General features: G+C 39.7%; 1 protein-coding gene across 2 annotated transcripts in view; it reads left to right on the top strand.

Annotated features, from left to right (window-relative positions):
• The window catches only part of LOC119658992 (YTH domain-containing family protein), a 53,906-nt gene that overhangs the window by 9,082 nt on the left and 22,607 nt on the right, over nucleotides 1-22,217 (top strand). Inside the window, exons 3-4 of one of the 2 annotated variants that reach the window (XM_038066872.1) lie at nucleotides 21,631-21,747; nucleotides 22,016-22,168. The exons of the other annotated variant lie outside the window; for it this stretch is intronic. Coding sequence (XP_037922800.1) covers nucleotides 21,631-21,747; nucleotides 22,016-22,168 — 270 coding nt within the window. The remainder of the gene's footprint in view (nucleotides 1-21,630; nucleotides 21,748-22,015; nucleotides 22,169-22,217) is intronic. 2 annotated transcript variants of the gene reach the window in all.

The raw sequence follows: 22,217 nt of genomic DNA, 5'->3' as shown, positions 1-22,217 counted from the left end.
GCATTTTTCTCGGAGACTGTAGTAGCGATTGACACGAAATTTGATGAAAAGGTGGGAACTATGAACGCTCACGTATACAGTGAGTTACATCCTTTTACGTCGAATTTAAGTGGAGATCCCCATACATGCAAAGTGGGGATAGTTTTGACATTTGTTGGAAAGGAGGATAGTTCGGGGGGTTAGAAATTGATAATTTATTTAATAGGGCCATTCTCTGAAACGGCCCAACCGAAAAATCAGAAAAAAATCAAGAGGCTGCCACTGTCTGGTGCCTAGGCTCTGAAATGCCGATATCCCTTCAAATAAAGTTAATAATAGTTTATTACTATAATTTTCAATGATAAGCTGCAGAGCTGTCTAAATTGAACTAGGTGTTCCTTTTTCATATAAACATGAAAGTTCCGATTGGGAAAAATTAAGTTCAACTTTCTCGACCAGTGTTATGACGTCATCATTTCGATGTCTTTAGATGCAGCAAATTCGCAAGAAATCGAAGACTTTGATCTGCTATAACATTGCTACTATAATAATACCAGTATTTGTACAAAGCTTTCTCGTGTTATGCGCCATTCTTTATGTTACTGCAAAATTTGTATTCTTAGGAGTCAATTTAAAAAGTGGCAATTTACTACTACCAGTAGGTTATTTGGACAAAAATGAGAATGGGGTGTGTTTTGGCGTCTAAATTTCACTTCGTCATCCTCATTATTTCCGGATTTTTGAGTTGGGCAATTTCCAAAAATCGGTCCTGTTTCACTTTAAGTTTGTTCTTTTTGACCCCATACTCCGCTATTTTGCAAGCATGTCGAAATTAAGATCTATTCGAAAGTATTAATTTAGACCTTCCATTTAATCCCCCACATGAGTACCTTAGGAGAAAACCTCTTTACACTCCTCCTTTGCATGCATGAGGAGTTCTCGGTGGACTCCACTCACTATATGCGTTGGGGCGAAGGGTTTTGCGTGTGTTTCAAGATGTCGACGAAAATCGTTTTCTCTAGATTAGAGTCATATGTCGACAACATAATTGGTGAATACCAACGTGATTCTCCAAAGGACGATCCATAATGAATTAATTTTCACGATCAAATAGTTATTAGAAAATTGGTTGGCTTGCAGTGTCGTCCAAGACAGGTACCTCCGCTCTGGGAGGAGCATTACCCATGTGATTCGGCCGCTTTAAGCCTGAATTTATTAGACGGATTTTCATTCAGTATAATTCGGCCGACTTAGGCCTGAACTAATGATTTTCATTGAATATAAATCGCACCCATAACGTGTTTGCGAATTCATATAAAGGAACGAATAACCCCAGAAATCACTTCGGTGAGGCTGTCCCCAAGGCAGAGGTGAGGCAGTGTCTGATGAGTTGCCTCTGCCCTCGCCTCTTTTTTGGATTGGGCACTAGCCCAAAAGCGGGGGGTAAGTGGTTCCGGTTTATCCGGTCCACCATCGAGTAGATGGTCAACACTGAACTCCCTCAAGCACCAAACAAAAATTATGTTCGAAAATTGTTACGAGTCCAATATCTTCGTTGATTTCGGCTTACCGCATGACAGCATTAAACGCAAACCAACAAACTGATATCAGAGACAAGAGGAATGTTTTACAAATTTTCACAAATGGAAGGATCAACTAACGAAATTTACATTATGGCGCTTTAAAATCTGGCTGCCAAATGGATATTATCCAGAACATAAATGAAAAGAAAACATTCTTGAAACGAGGAGACATACCGCAATAGGGCAAAAGCGGAAAGTTTAATTTAGAAAACGGGGACAATTTCGTTTATCAAGAGGTAAACATAGCTTCAATGCTTCAACGAATGAAATAAAAAGGTTCACAATTAAAAAAAAAAATACGATGAAGAACTCATATGATTCAATCCTATAAATAATGACAACAAAAAGTACATGGAAAATTTTCCGGATTTCATCATCATCAACGGCGCAACAACCGGTATCCGGTCTAGGCCTGCCTTAATAAGGAACTCCAGACATCCCGGTTTTGCGCCGAGGCCCACCAATTCCATATCCCTAAAAGCTGTCTGGCGTACTGACCTACGCCATCGTTCCATCTTAGGCAGGCTCTGCCTCGTGTTCTTTGCCTACCATAGATATTGCCCTTATAGACTTTTCGAGCTGGATCATCCTCATCCATATGGATTAAGTGACCCGCCCACCGTAACCTATTGAGCCGGATTTTATCCACAACCGGACGGTCATGGTACCGCTCATAGATTTCGTCATTGTGTAGGCTAGGGAATCGTCCATCCTCATGTAGGGGGCCAAGAATTCTTCGGAGGATTCGTCTCTTGAACGCGGCCAAGAGCTCGCAATTTTTCTTGCTAAGAACCCAAGTCTCCGAGGAATGCATGAGGACTGGCAAGATCATTTTTGAACTAGTAAAAGAAATGTTCGGAGGGCCTAGTAGTTACAGCACTAAGCTTTTGTGATGAAAGTTTGGGATTCAAGTCTTATTATTGTCAGAGAGTTTTGTACGCGATCGAATACCAATCGACTCAGCTGAGTCAAATCAAGTAATAATCATGGCGAGCGCATTGCCTCCTATCGCAACGTTACAGCTTTCAATGAAGTTCCCTAACACGCTTCAAGGCTTAGAACCAATTTTATTTATGCGCCAACGATTATTATTGTCATTAAAAAAGAATGGGATTGACTGCTGTATTCAGCGATACCAAAATGAACTGTATAACTTCTGGTACAACGAAAATTGAATGCCTAAAATGGTATTCAGAGGCAAAGAGGTGATCAGCGAAAAAACACTTTACCGGTGGTTTTGTGTGTTTATTTTAGAAAGACATTTGAATGTGTATTTGTCCCATTAATACGTAACGCGAAATGTATGCATATATTATGTAAGAATATCCACATTCAGTTTGAATTTGCAAAGAAGCGACGACTTTGGCCTATTATAATTTTGTTAGTAATGGTGCGATATCCACCAAACTCGGTAGGATCATGTTCTGTATTAAATTTTACATTGTTACAAAATGTCGTGGTGCTAGGGGGAGTTCGCAGCCAATTACCAAAAATTATAGTAACCAAATACGATTATTAACTTTATTTGAATAAATATCCGTATGGATGGTATGTCGGAACCTTGGCACCATATAGTGGCACCCTTTTGGGTTTTTTTCAAATATTTCGGCTGAGTAGTTTCTGAGAATGGCTCCGTTAAAGAAATGATCAATTTCGAGCCCTCGCACTCCCCATCTATCCAACAAATATCAAAACCAAGAGCAGCTTCGAAAAGTACTAATCAAGACCTTTAATTTGATACTGCACTTGGCTATATTTGATGAAAAAAATGTACACCCCCCTTTTGCATGTATAGGGACATCCACCCCTCAAAAAACCTTATAAAAGAAGTGTTTGTAAGCAGCCCAAAGATTTTCAAAGATATTGTCCGAGATTATTAAGGCTAATTATAATTAGGCTGAACCTGACAAGTGTGCGAAACTGGATGAAAGGAGTTTAAGTGATTCCCCATGCGCCACTGTTCGGAAGTTTGCTTCTGAATTGGAGGTAGCATATATCTTGATTTCAAATAAAATGTAAATGCTTTGTGGCGTATGATGGTCGGTCAGAACCAACTCAATGGTTGGGTTGTGGCAAGTAGTGCCAACAGATCATGTTGACTATTTGGTGGTCTGCGGTTGAATCCGTGCAAATAAATTCTATGGAGTTTTGCCAAGAAATCGGCAGATTGTACCGGAAACTGCAGTGTATGTGGCAATAGAGCGGGACCGTTATTTCTTCATGCACATTGTAGAGATAGAACCTATACCTGGTCTATGAAATTCAGCCTTACCCACTTTTTCTCTAAATCTTTTGTCCCTTAATTGCCCCTTTTTAAGGTTTTGTGTAAACACAAAACCTTATTAAAATTAGTTTACTGTCTGTCTGTCCGTCACACGCATTTTTCTCCGAGACGGTTATAGCGATTGACACCAAATTTTGTAGAAAAGTGGAAACTGTAAACGCTCACAGATAGAGTGAGTTACATCCTTTTACGTTCAATTTAAGGGGGCTCCCCATACATACAAAAGGGGGGTGTAAATTTTTTTTTCATCAAATATAGTCATGTAGGGTATCAAATTAACGAGCTCGGTTAACATTTTTTCGAAACCGGCAACTGTACCAAATATGTCTTCAACGATTTCACCGATTACACAATTTCAGAACTTTGCTATTACGATAAAATCATTGTTTCTCTTTGGTAAAAGAGTTTTGATTGTAGTGGTTGTTGTTTTAGCTGAGGTATATGCATCTTAAACGTAAAAACTACAACAACCTTTTTGGAAATACTTTCGTCCAAACCCAACTCAATGTTCTTGTATTATCGGTTCAAAGCCCTGATCCATTCAGATTGTCGCCCCCAACGGATTGTACCACCCTGCAATCGTGGGTTAACTATCCTATTTGAGCTAGCTTTAGTCTAATTTTCGACAAAATCCGTTTTGGCAACCAGTATCTCAACGTCACCAATCACGCAAGCAGGATGCCGGGTTTTACAGGGTGCGGCAGCATAACTTCCTTTTTTCAAAACTCAATAAAAACTATTGTAGGCATCGGAAAATATTTATTTATTTCTTATAATGTAGGTACATGTCTAAAGTTTCTATTTACATTGTTTTGAAGATCAAATTTGTTAGGTGACGTCCCCCATTCTCCATACATTGTGTAAACCGATTTCTGGCGTTTGTCATAACTCTTGTTAGCATTGCAGGTGTTATGTTGGCAATTTCTTCTTGGATGTTGGTTTTCAAATCTTGTAGGGTTCTTGGACGGTTCACATAAACACGGGATTTCAAAAAACCCCATAGAAAAAAATCACAAGGGGACAGATCGGGAGAGCGTGCCGGCCATTCCAAATCGCCTCTAATTGAGATAAGGCGCTCTGGAAAGTGTTCCTCCAAAACAGCCATCGATGCTCTTGAAGTGTATGCTGTTGCACCGTCTTGTTAGAACCAAGTGTCCCCCAAATCCAAATTTTCTAGCCGTGGGAAAAAAAAATTCTGTAGCATGTTTACATACCGGTCCGAATTCACTGTCACTGTAACCTCATTTTCCTCAAAAAACCAGGGACCAATAATTCCAGCTGAGGAAATTGCACACCACACTGTGACTTTGGGTGAATGCAAAGGCTTTTGATGCAATTCTCGAGGGTTGGTGTCAGCCCAGTAGAGCATGTTTTGTTTGTTAAGCGACCCACACAAATGAAAATGGGCCTCATCGCTAAAAAAAACAATAGCACCCTCGGGAACGACATCAAGAAGAAGCTCACACGCGTTCATCCGAGAATTGAAGTCGCGTTCTGAAAGTTCCTGCACTATCGCCATCTTATAGGGATGAAAATGAAGATCATCACGAAGAATTCTTCTCACACGAACCATCGGATAGTCCAAGGGCAGATGCGTGTTTGCGCGCAGAACACCGTGGCGATCGCAACATTGACGCTCTCACTGCTTCAATGTTCTCAGGTGATCTAACGGGCCGAGGGACTCCAGTTCTTCCTTTTGTCGCACTTGCAGTTTGTCTTAATGTAGTGTCTCATGTAACAATTGATTTGCGGTCTGGGACGGGAGCCAACGGGGCTAAATTAAAGCGATTCCGAAATGCACGCTGTTTTGCAATAACCGAACATCCGCTTGAAAAGTAAACCTCAACGACAAAGGCACGCAGTCAGAATAAGAGACTTTTACTTGATACAACGCTCCTTAATACTTCGGCAGCTTCGGTTGCGCCACTTACTTCTGAGTTATCACAATCTCGGCAGATGCTGGATTTTACCTAATACTAGCACTAAGTGCCAAGCATTTAGGCTCGGACGATCCTACCTACTTAAAAACTAAAGGGGCGCTGGTGGTAGTGGCCGATGGTAGGTCAATGGGAGAATCCGGCGAGTACTCCCCGCAACATCGAGCACGTATGCAGAATGGTGTACTTCTGCATGGTTTGAATCAGACAGTGCGAAAGTCCCAGGACATCAAGGGAAGCCGTGAGGGATTTAGGTACAATACCTGTAGCTGACAATATTATGGGAACTACAACCACCCGCTCGAGACGCCAAATTTCTTTGATTTCCCGAGCCAATGCCTCATAATTCACCTTCTTTTCCACGTAATTCCGTTCAATGTTGCTATCATGGGGAACAGCAACATCAATAATATACGCGGAGCGACCGGTCTTGTCAACTAACAGTATATCAGGCTTGTTGTGTGGAGTTTGGCGATCAATCAGAACTTGTCGGTCCCAACAGATGCTGTAAGCAGAACTATCAAGTACTGCTTGCGTTGCGCCACTTACTATTATTATATTACGAGATTACGAAAGCGGGGTGGGCGCCCGCTATTCAGTCCATTTGTTTCGTGTATTCCCCAGAAAGTACGTTACTATGGCTCTTCAGAATATAGTTTGTTGATTGATATCCTGGCGTCATTCGTTAATTTTTTCGATAAGTGAAACTTAAATTCTAAAATTTATCATGCCTCCCTTTTTAAGGTTTTGTGTAAAACAAAACCTTATTGAACTACTTACTATCTGTCTGTCCATCACACACATTTTTCTCGGAGACGATTATAGCGATTGACACCAAATTTGATGGAAAGGTGGGAACTGCGAACGTTCACGCATATAGTGAGTTACATCCTTTTAAGTCAAATTTAAGGGTGGGAGGAGTCTGCATACATGCAAAAGGGAGGTGTAATATTTTTTACCAAATAAAATCATGGGGGAGGGGGTTTCAAATGAAAGGCCTCAATTAGTACTTTCCGAAGCCGGTCTTAGTTTTAACATTGTTGGAAAGGTGAGGAGTGCGGGGGATCGAAAATAGTCATCCCTTTAACGGACCCATTCTCAGAAACAATCCTACCGAAAAATTTTAATTAACAGGCTGCCAGCATATGGTGCCTAGGCTCCAAAATATCCTACTCACCGATAACTGTTCAAATAATTAATTATATATTTAAAAGCCAGAATTTTTAAAAAGTAATTGGCAACCGATTATTTTGATTTCTCAACTCCGCAATTTCTCAATGGGAAATTAACTTACATATGCCAATTTTTCCTTGGTACACGGAATATGGTGGATGGGTGGACATGGGACTATAAATTCCATAAAGGAAAGCATGTTGCCTAGGAACTCCATGCAAGTTTTCATATCTGAAATGTGTAGTATCCGGCTTTCGGACAGAAGTGGACAATTTCCTCCAATTTCCTTTGCTTAAAATAACTCGATGGACAGAAGTACAAGCGTAGTATCGATTTGCTGGCAGCGAATGTATTATTCTATGCATGGAAGGATTGTACAGTCCATCAGTAATTCACGTAGAAATTTCGTCATATGAGAGGGCAAATACGATGCTCGGATTGTAAATGATTTGAATATTGGTTGATACATAGTTTTAAGCTTACTCCACTGCCGCTGTATTTCCAGATAAATGTCATATCTCATAAAGGTTAGTAGTGGTTTACAGTAACGTATTTCCCTAACATTTGGGAGCATTTTGTCTGTATGATTGTCTGGTTATGTATAAAAATGTACGCATGGTTACGTAAAGTTAGGTGAGGCATGAGGATTTTATATTATATCCTAGACTATAGTATAGTCTTTAGTAGAAGACAACGTAATGATATTATTTTGAAATTAATTGGTGATACATCCGCTACACAAGAATCTTCTATTTCAAATCGTATTCGTCAGTGTCCTTATTTCCTTTGAAATTTGAATATAAACAACCAATAAAACTGGGTTAGGGCTGACAAACCTACATGGAAAACAACTTGTTAAGAAGCCACAACAGGAACCTCGGACTGGACATATAATACAACGACAAAGGAATAACGATTTGCGCATTTTCTCATGGAACGTGCGCTCCCTGTACAGAGATGAAGCTCCTGAGCAGCTAGCCGATACCCTGTCCCAATATAGTGCTGAAGTAACAGCATTACAGGAGATGCGTTGAACAGGGACCGGTTTCCTGGAGAAGAATCACTACATCATATATTATAGTGGCCATCCAATAAACCATGTGCTCGGTAGGTTTCTTAGTCAGTCAAAAAATGAAAAGTGTTGTTATCGGCTTTGAAAACATAAGCGAACGACTATGCACTCTGTCCATGCGAGACAAATTCAGAAATAAAAGCCTCATTAACGTTCACGTCCCTACAGAGGAGACTTCAGAATCGAAGAAGGATACCTTCTACGAGGCAGTAGAACGAACCTTTGAAGCCTGTCCAGATATGACATCAAAATCATACGTGAGGACTTTACCGGCCAAGTAGGGAAGGAGCCCGTATTCAGACGATACGTTGGTTCCCATAGATTACACCGAAATACAAATGATAACGGACTGCGGATCTTTTAATTAGCGTTGTCACACGGAATGGTTGTTGGAAGTACCTGGTTTGCGCAGAAACCGGTTCGTCGGTCGGTGATATCAAAATGATACTTAGGGATTTTAACAGCCAAGTAGGGAAGGAGCCCGTATTCAGGGGATACGTTGGCTCCAATAGCTTACACAAAAATACAAATGATAACTGACTGCGGATCATTTAATTAGCAGTGTCACACGAAATGGTTGTTGGAAGTAGCTAGTTTGCGCGGAAAGCGGTCCACAAACATACGTGGGCCTCTCCAGACGGGACCACTTTCAACCAAATTGACCACGTGTTAATCAACCGCCGCCACCTCTCAGCCTTGATGAATGTCAAAACATATAGGGGGGCTAATATAGACTCGGATCACTATCTCGTTGGCATGGTGCTCCGAACTCGAATAACAACACCACCCACAATCCCCGATGACAATCAGGTGAGAGTTAACACTGAAGCCATCCACAAAATAGCCCCCCGCGGCACCTATAAAACGGAAATGGATGCCGCAATAACCGCAGTCAACAGAGATCCTGGAGATGAAGCATCAAAAATGATCTTCACAATCACCTGAAGAACGTTATCATAAATACGTTGTTGAGTATCATCTATAAGATATTCTCCGCTATCTTGCTAGGCCGGATATCCCCATACGCCCAGAACATCATTAGCCCATACCAAAGAGGCTGGTCAAACGGGGAATAAAGATAGGAGACTACAACTTTGAGACCGTTGATAATTTCTCCTATCTAGGGTCGAAAATCACAACCGATAACAGCTACGATGATGAAATCCGTGCACGGTTGTTGTCAGCCAACAGAGCCTATTTCAGCTTACAAAAACTGTTTCGCTCCAAACATCTCACCATAGGGTCAAAGCTCTTACTGTACAAGACTATGATCTTGCCAGTCCTCATGTATTCCTCGGAGACTTGGGTTCTTAGCAAGAAGAATTGCGAACTCTTGGCCGCGTTTGAGAGAAGAATCCTCCGAAGAATTTTTGGCCCCCTACATGAGGATGGACGATTCCGTAGCCTGCATAACGACGAAATCTATGACCATCCGGTTGTGGATAAAATCCGCCTCAATAGGTTACAGTGGGCGGGTCACTTAATCCGTATGGATCAGGATGATCCAGCCCGAAGAGTCTATAAGGGCAATATCTATGGTAGAAAAAGAAGACGAGGCAGCGTCTGCCTAAGATGGAACGATGGCGTAGGTCAGTACGCCAGACAGCTTTTAGGGATATGGAATTGGTGGGCCTCGGCGCAAAACCGGGATGTCTAGAGTTCCTTATTAAGGCGAGTCTAGACCGGATACCGGTTGTTGCGCGTTGATGATGATGATCCGAGATTTCATTTCCCTCTACACAATGATGGGGCACCCAGAGTAGTTCCACCGCTTTTAATCTAGAAACAGAATTAAATCGGTTTCTACATTTCTGAACGATTTTTGTAGTGATGAAAGGACTGCTGAATCGCTCGTTAATCACCCAGGTTGCTGCCTTTTGGATCGCATATATTTGCGCGTGAAAGACCGACACGCACTTTTCTCACAAACATGTTCATCTACTGATACGAAATTTGCTAGAAAGATTGGAACTGCGAACCCCCTCGCATGAGCAGAATAACATTGTTGCGCGTTGAAATGTCATTCAATACATAAAAAAAGGGATACAATAAAGTGAAGCGATGGCGGCTTTACGGTTTCTTACCAGGGCAGAGGCAAATCGTCAGACTCTGCCTCACCTCTGGCCTAGGAGCAGCGTGACCATAGCGGCTCGCATATGTTGAGTGCTCCTTTATATAATTCGTAGAACACGACATGACTACGAATTATATTGAGCGCAAATCCGCCTTATTGACCAAAGCTTGGCCAGAGCTCAAACCGAAGGGATACAATGTTTTTCACTTAATATGGCTATGTGGAGAATCAAAGAAAATATCTCGATTAGTACATTCCGAAGTAGTTATTCGTTTTGACATTTGTTGAGGAAAGGAAAAGGGGTCAATTATTTCAAAGATCCGTTCTCAGAAGCTTCCCAACCGAAAAATCTGGAAAAGTGGTGGTCCGTGCACATGGTATCTAGGCCCCGAAAAATTCTCCGTTATGATATTTATGTTCAAAAAAAATTTATAATAATTAATATATTTTGAAAATTTACTGCGAAGCTCCCTTAAATTTATCCTAGATCCGTAAAAATTTGCGGTAATTTAGGTTTGAAATATGAAGCGCCATACTAGAAAGTTTGGTAGAAGTCTTGTCTCTTTCGCATCAAATCACTACTCATTATGAAATTATCGTGTATCAAATATCCTAACATAAAAAGTTCACAAAACCTTTCATCCCTGAAGGGTCGGGCTTCCGGTTTCCGACTTGTTTCAATTTTCTTAGTGGGGTAAAGCCAGAGCAAGAACGGATCGAAAACAATGCACAGAAGATAAAAAGATGGCTGTGTGCTGGGGAGCTCTTGTTCAAAATGGGGAATTTATGAGCGTCATTTAGAACGGTCTGGTCATCACTTGGGTTTTTAAAAAGCTGATAATGAAAAAGCAGCTGAAGAATGACCAGTGCAAAATGTGTGGTTCAGTGTGAGAGACGTTGCAAAATTTCATTTCTGGTTGCACTGTAAAGGCGCCGAAACCAGATCGCCTTATGTTTATCATTAATGTTGCTGTCTCCCATGATAGCAATATTAAAGAGAAATCGTTAAGTAAATGCCACTGGCTAGAAAAATCGAAGAAATTTGATGTTTCGAGAGGGTGGGGTTCACGTAATATTGACGGTTACAGGTATTGTGCCTAAATCGCTTATGGTTTCACATCTTGGGACTCTCACACAGTCTGGTTCAAACCATGGAAAAGTACATTATCCTGTAAACGTGTACGATGTTGCGAGGGCGTGTGTCTGTCACACATTCTTTTCTCAGAAACTACTGTACCGATTAACACGAAATTTGGTGGAAAACTGGAAAATGTCAACCCCTATGCATGCGAGGAATTGCATTGCTACACGCGGAACTCCAAGCGGGAGGGGGTCCCCATATGCTTAAAAGAGGGAAGCAACATTTTTTTTTTCACCGAATATAGTCATGTAAAGTATCAAATGAATTCTCACTGGTCATTGTCGGCTGAACTACCACCTAGGGAAGCTAGGGATATCTACGGACACTGCCTGCAGGTTCTGTGAGGAGGAGGACGAAACCTCTATGCACGTCCTGGGACAGTGTCCAGCACTTGTGCAAAGTAGGTCGATACATCTGGGAGAACACTTAATACCAGATGCAAAGCTGAAACTTCTGGAAGTGGGGAACATACTAAAGTTCCTAACGGTTACTGGCCTGCTTGAGATACTATGATCAACAGGTACACTATAACCAGTAAAAGGGGCACAATAGTTCTTCAAGGACGCGGTGCGACTTTCCCTTAACAGAATAATAATAATAATAATCAAATGAAAGGTCTCGATTAGTATTTTTCGAATCAAATATTAGTTTTGAAAGGGGGATTACTTCAAGGATCTATTCTCAGAAAATTTCCAACCGAAAAATATGAAAAAAATCATGGCATGAGTGTATGGTACCTAGGCCTCAAAATATTCCCCGTTGCGGTATCTGCTCAAATAAAATTAATAATAGTATATTTTTATATTTTGAAAATTTACTGCGGATCCCCTTAAGTTCACCTTAGATCTCAGTAGGATAGGTTTTGGTAGGAAGCATCACACTGGAAAGTTTGGTAGAAATCGAACTATCATTAACAAAATTATAGTAGGTCATAGTTGTTCCATTCGCGTCAAATAACTACTTGCTAAGATAAATTGTCAGTACTATATCGAAATGAATATCGGGTACATTCAATGGACACTATGGGTTATATATAACTGGAACCATCCAGCAGTCAAATATTTTTATATAAAGAATCAACAAAACCTTCCAAGCCAAGCTCCCGGTTTCCCACTTGTTTGGATTAATGATTGTTAAGTGTCCTATCTGGCAGGAAATATTCTTTTACCCAGAATGCTAGATTTTTTACTTGGAAGATCTAATAGAATTGCGCTTTTTCTGGCAACCACAGTACAAGAGAGGCATTTGAAAGTGAGGGACTCACCTTACCCAGCTACCGGTCGTTGGACACGCGTCGCCTTTTCCTTTTCCAGCACGATTTATTTATTGTTGTGGTTTGAACTTCGGAGCACCTTGTCGTTAAGGAACTCAATAAAGATAGCGATTTTTTCGCCGAATGTATTTCACAACCCCATTATTTTCATGGAAAAGGAACTTACAAATTTTTTTCCGATACAACGACTGGCGGATGGCCGGACATGATGGCTATAAATTCCATGAAGCAAAACGTATTGCGTAGGAACACCACGAGAATTTCCATACATGAAATGTCCAGCATCCGGCTTTCGAACAAAAGTGCACAATTTCCTTCAATTACCTTTGGTTGAAATAACCCTACGGATGGAAGGACAAGCGTCGTAGCATCGGTATGACTACAGCGAAAAACATTATTCCCTGCAAGCACGTGATAGCTGGTACCTAATGCAGAAATTCCGACATGTGAGTGGACAAATACGATGCTTTCATCGTAAATGATTGGATTATTAGCCGATGCAAGGAGTTCGAAACAAATTTAACTCCATAGATTTCCTAGGAAAATGTTGTGTCCTGGTATGTTACATTGATTTCAAATAATGCATTTCTCTGGGCTGTAGTATTTGGCAGTGTTTTGCTTATATGACTCTCTGGTTAAGTATGGAAGTATAGAACTGATGCAAGTGAAGTTAATATCCAGCGGATTACAATTATACCTTATGTTAGGCATTTGTAAGTTTATTTTATTTTATTTGTTTCAAACCTGGGTTAGGGTTCTCTCTTAAAGACCATAAACTTTTAAGAAAATATTTTATCAGCAGGATGAAATAATACCCAAATAAAATGTCTAAATTTATAATAGTTGGTATGAGGTGCTGCTATGTATCCTGGTCGCATCCATTCCTTCTCAACACTACTTTCATTATTAAATCTAAATTGCCATCGTGAATAAATTTACAGGAACTTATTACTACTTACTACGCTTCCATGCATTTTTCAGGTATACACAATATGTTTCCTATATTCTTCATGAACCAAGTAGGGGGTCAGTTGCGACAGCTAAATTCATAATTGAAATATGCAGGGAAAAGATGATTTCAGAGAGATTCATTTCAATATTTTGTAGAAATGATCGTACATAAAGGCGTTTTTGGTATATGTCCTCTAGCCAATGCTCTTTACTCATAACTGCCAGTGGAATAATTATGGATTGATAAATACGTTGTCCCATCGAGAGAACGATATTGGTAAAACGGATAATTGTAACTCAACACAATAACTATGATTTGTGTGTAAATCCATTTTGGGGATTTGAGCTACGTGGCCCAGTTTCTCAGCGTAGCTGAAGTACATTGACAAGAACCAACAACGATGGTACGTGATGCACACTATATGGAGTCAAAAATTCGCTACTTGTATTGTTTAACGTTATCCTCTTCAAGACTAATACATCTTTTCCACCGTTCCTCCCAACATTTCCACACCTTTCATAAAGAAAGATTGATCCCGCGCCTGAAGATAAGTTTGATCTCTTCATAATCTCTCGCCCAGCAGCAAGCAACAAATTAAAAACAAGTCGGACGCTTCAGGTACGAAAGGTTTTGTGAATTTCTTAGTACGTCGCACGTATATATTATGTGAGAATATCCACTTTCGGAAGATATTGACATTCATAGTCTTGAATTTGCAGAGAAGCGACAACTTTGACGTATTATAACTTTGTTAGTAATAGTGCGATTTCCACCAAACATGGTGAGAACATGCTCTATGTTATATCCTATATTGTTGCGAAATTCCGTTTTGCTAGGATGAACCTAAGGGGGGTTTTGCAACCAATTACTAAAAATTATAATAATATACTATTATTAACTTTATTTGTACAGATATCAGTATGGAAGGTGTTTCGGAGCCCAGGCACCATATAGTGGCAGCCTTCTGATTTTTTTTCAGATTCTTCTGTTGAGTAGTTTCTGAGAATGGCCCCCTTAAAGGAATGGTCATTTTCAACCCCTCGCACTCCCCACCTTTCCGACAAATTTCAAAACAAAGACCGGCTTCGAAAAGTATTAATCGAGACCTTTAATTTGATACCCCACATGACTATATTTGATGGAAAAAAAATTTACACCATCCGTGTATGGGGAACCCCCCCCCCCCCCCTAAATTTGCATCAAACCAAGTTTTATGTAGGGTGATGCTAAAATGATATTTTTTTAGGATCTATTAATAATGCATATTTCACATTGACTTTCCGCAAACAAATTTTGATCTTTCAGGTCATCTCTTTGTAGTATAGCACTTTTCAGTGGCTTTGCTGTTCCACATACAAAGAAAACAACAGTACAGTTTTGTGTTAGGCTTTATCAACTATGATTGACTTCACTAACATAAGTTTTATTCCGTTCGATACGTGAAATGCATGATGAGGGAAGGACGAATTTAAACGAACATGTCTGGCCAGTTGGACGAATTATTTTTCATTCGATCACCGGCCGCCTGAACAGTCAAAATTGACAAACCAACTGCATTACACCCACGGTTCGGCCGCCGGTCAACTGCGGACTCTTCAGGCTGAACTGAACGTACATCGAAAATGTAAACTGTTTCTTGTATGCCTGAAATGTACCTCGAAAACTAGTCGTGATGGATACCACATATGTTTGGAACTTTTCATCTATGTCTCATGATCTATTCATTCCAGCTATCATTTAAGCGGGTGCCAAAATCATGTCACGCAGGGTAATCAATCGATGCCCGGTCTGGGAAGTATGATGTATACAAACAAAATTCATACTTTAGGTCATCCAATTTGGTTGCTTTTTCAGTTGTGTGAGCTGGTCCATTACCGTGAGAAAGAACACTTTTTAAGGTTTTGTGTAAAACAAAGCCTTATTAAAATTGATTTACCGTCTGTCTGTCCGTCACATGCATTTTTCTCGGAGACTGTAGCAGCGGTTGACACCAAATTTGGTGGAAAGGTGGAAACTGTGAACATTCATGCATAGAGTGAGTTACATTCTTTTACGTCGAATTTAAGGGGAAGATCCGATACATTCAAAAAGGGAGTGTACATTTTTGTTCACCAATTATATTCATGCGGGGTATCAAATGAAAGGTCTCGCTTAGTACTTTCCGGTAGTCTTAGATTTGACATTTATTGGATAGGCGGGGAGTTCGGGGGGTCGAAAATGATCATGTATTTATCGGGGTCATTCTCAGAAATCGTCCAACCGAAAAATCTGAAAAAATGAGATCCACTATATGGTGTCTAGGCTCCGAAATACCTTCCATACCGATACCCCTCCAAATAAAGTTAATAATAGTACATTACTATATAGAAATTGGCTGCAGGTATCCCCCCCTAATTTGAATCGATTTGTTGCTCTGTCACACCCGATTTAATCTGAAACGGCTGGACAGATTGTCACGAAATTTGGTGGGAAGGTGTGGTCTGTAAATCTCTTTACATGCAGCAAGTGACGCCATGTTAAGTTTAAGGGGGCTTCCCATACATGGCAAAGGGAGGGGTAAATTTTTTTTACAGAATATAGCCATGTCGGGTATCAAATGAAAGGGCTTGATTAGTATTTTTCGAAACTGGTCCCTTATTTGATATCGCGTAAAACGTAGGGGAGTGAGAGCTCAAAATATGATTACCAACAGTGTAACAGGTCTCGTTCTCAGAACCTATTCAATCAAAAAATCTAAAAAGATCATAGTGGTGTATCTATCTAAAAAAAAATATGGTGGTCTGAGTGTATGGTATCTAGGCCTCAAAATACATCCCGTTCCGATATCTGCAAAAATAAAGTTAATAATAGTATATAAGCATATTTTATAAATTTAGCCAGAAATCCTCCTTAAGTTCATGCTAGAACCACAAAATTTGTCAGTGATATAAAAATAAATGAAGGCATAACTTTGAAGGAAATCCAATTATTATTAAAAAAGGTACAGAAGGTGAAACGTTTACGTTTTATCTTAATTTCGTGCATTACAGTGCAAGTGTATGACGCCATAATAACATATCAATTCGTCAATACCACAACAAAGTGAACGCATATGAATGGGGGTCGTAGGGAGACATTTGGTTTTAAGTTTTTAGTCAATTGTATATCAATATCAATTACTCGAGACATATATAAGTATGTGTACAAATATGCTAATGAAGGTTTTGGTTAGTGTCTAATTAGCGCATATATAGTAGCCTCCATACCGATATCTGTTCAAATAAAGTTAATAATAGCATAAAAACCGAGCCTATTCAGCTTATGAAAACTGTTCCGCTCGAAACGTCTCACCATAGGATCAAAACTTTTACTGTACAAGACAATGATCTTGCCAGTCCTCATGTATTCCTCGGAGACTTGGGTTCTTAGCAAGAAAAATTGCGAACTCTTAGCCGCGTTCGAGAGAAGAATCCTCTGAAAAATTTTTGGTCCCCTACATGAGGATGGACGATTCCGTAGCCTACATAACGACGAAATCTATGAGCGATACCATGACCGTCAAGTTGTGGATAAAATCCAGATCAATAGGTGACGGTGGGCGGGTCACTTAATCCGTATAGATGAGGATGATCCAGTCCGGAAAGTCTATAAGGGCAATATCTATGGTAGAAAAAGAAGACGAGGCAGACCTTACCTGAGATGGACGCCAGACAGCTTTTAGGGATATCGAGTGGCCCTCGGCCGAAAACCGGGATGTTTGGAGTTCCTTATTAAGGCAGGCCTAGACCGAATACCGGTTGTTGCGCCGTTGTTGATGATGATTGCTAAAATGTTTAGTAATTGACTGCGAAGCCTCCCTTAAGTACATCCTATGATAGAATCATGGATGCAGTACCTTCCAGATCAAACTATTTGAATTTTTAACTATGCACTAACGAAACTCCGAACAAAATAAGTTCGCTTCGGCCTAATTTGGGCCTGCATATAAGGCGATTTTGGATATAATTCGCACCCATGTTGTGTTTGCGATTGTATATAAAGGCGCGATTACCACTTGTAATCGGCATCTTCTTGAAAATTTGAGTATTTAATCCAAAAACAGTGGTCCGTGGACCACAAAATTGGAAGAATATTCCGGCAATTAAGGAAGTTGGGAGTAAGGTGCTTAAAGATAAGACGTATGTATAACCATACATATTGGATATACTGCAGATGAGTTTAAATACTAGAAACATTACTCATAATACGTAACTAATGGCATAATGCTGTACATACGTTTTTATTGCACACATCATGAGTTTCGATAAAACACCTCGTTTTTGGCAGGCATTCTGTAGATTTTGAATCTGATGGAAGTGGTTACTCTTTGGTCATGGTTTGCTCGCCTAAAGACTGCTTGTCATTAGTAGTCCTCTGTCTTTTCACATCTTGCAAAATATCCTCATCTGCAAGATCTCCAGAGACTCTTTTTCCCTCCTACCACGCGAATCCCATATGCTCCTCTAAAGTTAGCGTTCAATAACTTGATCGTGTTGGCCTCAGGACGAACGTACAACCCATGAATTTTTAAAATTAATTGAAAATTTGAACCAAAGGATCTCGCGAGAGTCGAATTTTTTGATACAAGCATCCACTTCGACTGCGATTCGACCTCACGACAACAAGATTAAGATCCTAGTGCGCTACCCCCTCAACCAACCCCACAATAAATAAAGTTAATAACAGTATAGAATTTTTTTTTTGGAAATTGGAAATCCTCTCAAGTTCACCATGGTAATGTGGGCTGTAATATATTTACTGACGAACTAAAAAGTCACTCTATTGTGTATATCAAGGGTTTCCATCATCACACTGAATATCAATGTGACAAAAAAGTGAATATTCTTACATACTAAATGCATTTACATACTACTACTATATTATGAGCCACGTACAATTCTATTCGATGGTGGAGTGCATTAAATACGAGAAACAACTGATTTCTAAATTCTAGTACACGGACCAAGTATGATGGTGGCCGTATCAATGATAACGCTCTTCAGGTGGTTGTGAAGATCATTTGTTGATGCTTACTTCCAGGGCATCTGTTAGCTGTGGTTATTGCGGCATCGACTTCTCTCTTATAGGCGTTACTCTGCATGGTTTACTGGATGGCCACTATAATATTTGGTGTAGTGGCTTTTTTCCGGTCCCTCTCCAACATATTTCCTGCAACGCTGTTACATCAGCCTTATATTGGGACAGGGTATTGGCTAGTCCTTGGCAGCTCCATCTCTGTACAGGGAGCGCACGTTGCATGAGAAAATGGGCAAATCGTTATTTCGTTGTCGTTGCCGGGTTCGTCGTTGTAAAGTCCATCCTGTCCGAGGTTTCATCTGTGGCTTCGTTACGTGGGTTTTCCGTGTAGGGTTGTCAGTCATACCCAACCCCCAAACTGGAGGACCAGTTGGAACAATTTGTCCCGTTTTTAGGCCCGGGAGATTCACGACGTGGTAGTAAGCCTGTTGGTTTTGGTTCAGCAGGCGTTTCCCAGGTTTTATGCTCCTCTCAAGTTCACCATGGTAATGTGGGCTGAAGTATATTTACTGACGAAGTAATAATAAGTCGAAGTCACTCTATTGTGTATATTAAGGGTTTCCATTATCACACTGAATATCAATATCATAAAAAACAAGTCGGAAAACCGGAAGCTGGACGCTTCAGGTACGAAAGGTTTTGTGTATTTCTTAGTAATGATCTGATTTTTTTCAGATTTTTCGGTTTGGTAGTTTCTGAGAATGGCCCCCTTAAAGAAGTGATCACTTTTAACCCCCCGCGCTCCCCATCCTTCCAACGAATGTCAAAACTAAGATCGGCTTCGAAAAGTACTAATCAAGACCTTTAATTTGATACCCCACATGACTATATTTGATGAAAAAAAAATGTACACCCCCCTTTTGCATGTATGGGGACCTTCCCTTAAATTCGACGTAAAAGGATGTAATTCACTGTATGCGTGAGCGTTCACAGTTCCCACCTTTCTACCAAATTTGGTGTCAATCGCTATAACCGTCTCCGAGAAAAATGCGTGTGACGGACAGACAGACAGACAGTAAACCGATTTTAATAAGGTTTTGTGTTTACACAAAACCTTAAATAGGACTGGGGGGAAGTAGATTCTTCATGAATGTTATTTTAATATTTGATTTGAATGTCAAATATTCTCGTTAATTAGAACGTCAGCATTTTATTTGTATGGCTTAGGACGCGGTAAATTCGCATGAAATTGCTAAGTTTGAACTGCTATAACTTTAGCGTTAATGATCAGATTTCCATGAAATTAAGTATGTGTGTGCGAAATGTGCTCCTCTATGCTGAAATTTGGTAGTCCTAGGATGAATTTAAGGGTTTTTTTTTCAGTATATTTCTAATAGTTGGCAATATACTATTAGTAAGTATATTTGAGCAGATATCGGAATGGGACATATTTTGAGGTTTAGATTTCATCTAAGCGCACTTTCCTGATTTTTTCGGATTTTTGGGTTGGATAGTTTCCGAAAATGTGTCCTGTCTCACTTTAAGTGTGTACATTTTGACTCCTTACTCACGCACTTTGCAATTCACGCCAAAACTAATATCAGTTTCGGAAAGCACTAACCGATACCTTTCATTTGGTACCCTACACGACTATATCCGATAAGAAATAATTTTAATCCCCCCTTTGCTTGGATGGGGAGCTCCCCCTTAAACTCCACCTAAATTTATGTCACTCTGCTGTATGCATGGAATTTCGTAGTTCCCATCTGTCAACTAAATTTTGTTCGGATCGATTTAGCCGTTTTAGAGAAAAGTGCATGTGACAGACAGGGAATCGATTTTAATAAGGTTTTGTTTTACACAAAGTAAAAAGTGAATATTCTTACATACTAGATGCATATACACCTACAATTTTATTGGATGGTGGAGTACATTAAATACGAGGAACAACTGATTTCTACACTCTAGTACGCGCACCTTCCGCTTTGGGCAAGTACCCGGCTTAATCTGTTATGCGTAGATGATTTAAGTGGTCAAATAGGTTGATCACTGTCAACCATAAATGAGAACAGAATTCTAAAACATTTTCAAAAGTTTGGTTGCCTTTGGACGCTTCAGGTCGCTACCATGTATAAAGATCTCAACCGAAACACCTATCGATACTTGCTTGCTAGCTAGCTTTTGAAAGTGGGTCGAATTCTCAGTACTTTAGCCCCTCTCACGTTATTAACTAGAATTTTCTAAGCACACGTTGTGCGCCGTATGCAATGAACACGAGTTGTGAACTTTTTAATGATTTTTGTATGTTTTTGATTTATATTGGGCTAACCATTATAATAATAATAATAATCGTTGACGCAACAATTCAATTGAATTAGGGCCTTGAAGTGTGTTAGAGCACTTCATTCAGGACCGTAATAGTACACTACAGGAATACAGTACCATATAAGAGGCAATGTGGTCATCATTGTGCTCGCTCGAGGTTATTACCCTGATTGGACTCAAGTACACATTCACATCTGAGTCGACTGGTATCCGACGTCAAATCACGATACAAATTCCATTGCCACCAGTGAGATTTGAACCGTGACCCTCCGTACGACAGCCTCGTGCCCTAACCACTCAGCTATCCGGACACTAACCATTCGTATAATAAAGTAATATCCTGAAATTCGTCTGAACCGAAAAATCCCTTATGGATCCTCATATTTTCCGTTCATTTAGATAATAAGGTTCTAAGATAGTAAAAACGGAGTTAGTGAATTTAGGCCGTAGCAATTCACTATATTCATTTGATTACACTCTAACAAACCATCAAGCAAACGTTCCTCTTATTTATTGGGATTGTCTTAAGATATATTGACTGGACGAAACTTTTCAAAGAATAAAACGATTTCGGCGAGCCAGTGCGGATGTTTGGTAGCAGAAGACACAGCAATCAGATTTATTCGTTAGATATCATTATTTAATAATATTTCTTCTAGCGATCAAAGCACTGAGTCTAGTATTTTTCAGGTTCTAAGCGCAGTATAATATCTTTTAAATGTTTCAAATATACAAGATTTTGAACCTATCTGAACACGTTTCTTTACCTACAACTAACTGAAATTTAAAGTATGCATTTCTCTTTTATGTTATTAGCTTTAATTTGTATTTATTTTTCAAAGTAATAAATTCGACGAGCAAAAATGTAGAAAAAGACGATCGTTTTATCCCTTGGAGTCAACAAGTCGACGATGCACCATATGAATCTGTACCTTCACCCACGGAGGGTAGCCAAACAGGTCAGACACAATTTTAATATTATTTTTATATTATTTGGGAAAATTGTTATTCATTTCGACATCTAACTTTATGGAATCTATCATTTTGAATCATTGACAAATTATATATAGTTTATATAGTGGCTATAAACATGGATTGATTGACAATTGATTTTCCAACATATTGTAATCTTTTAGCTCCACAAAACGTAGATATTATTTGTCCATTACATGTTTAAGAAATAAATTTAATCTAAAGAAATCTTTTTGTTAATTAAATGATACACAGGATGCTATGAATCATCTAATAGTGGAGGTGGCACTCAATTTCAATATCCCCCTTTTAAAGTGAAAGATGGTGCTTCTTGGTCGAGTGTATCGGGAAATAATTCAAAATCGTCGAGGCGGCTATCATCATCAAATGACAACTATGATAGTGATGGTAAGATATTAAAATCTATTTTATTGTAATCAATGTAGATAGGTAGCTT

This window comes from Hermetia illucens, chromosome 6 (assembly GCF_905115235.1).
Source record: "Hermetia illucens chromosome 6, iHerIll2.2.curated.20191125, whole genome shotgun sequence".
NCBI classification, from domain to species: Eukaryota; Metazoa; Arthropoda; class Insecta; order Diptera; family Stratiomyidae; genus Hermetia; species Hermetia illucens.
The sequence above is the reverse complement of the archived record's forward strand: the minus strand, read 5'-3'. Positions and strand labels throughout refer to the sequence as shown.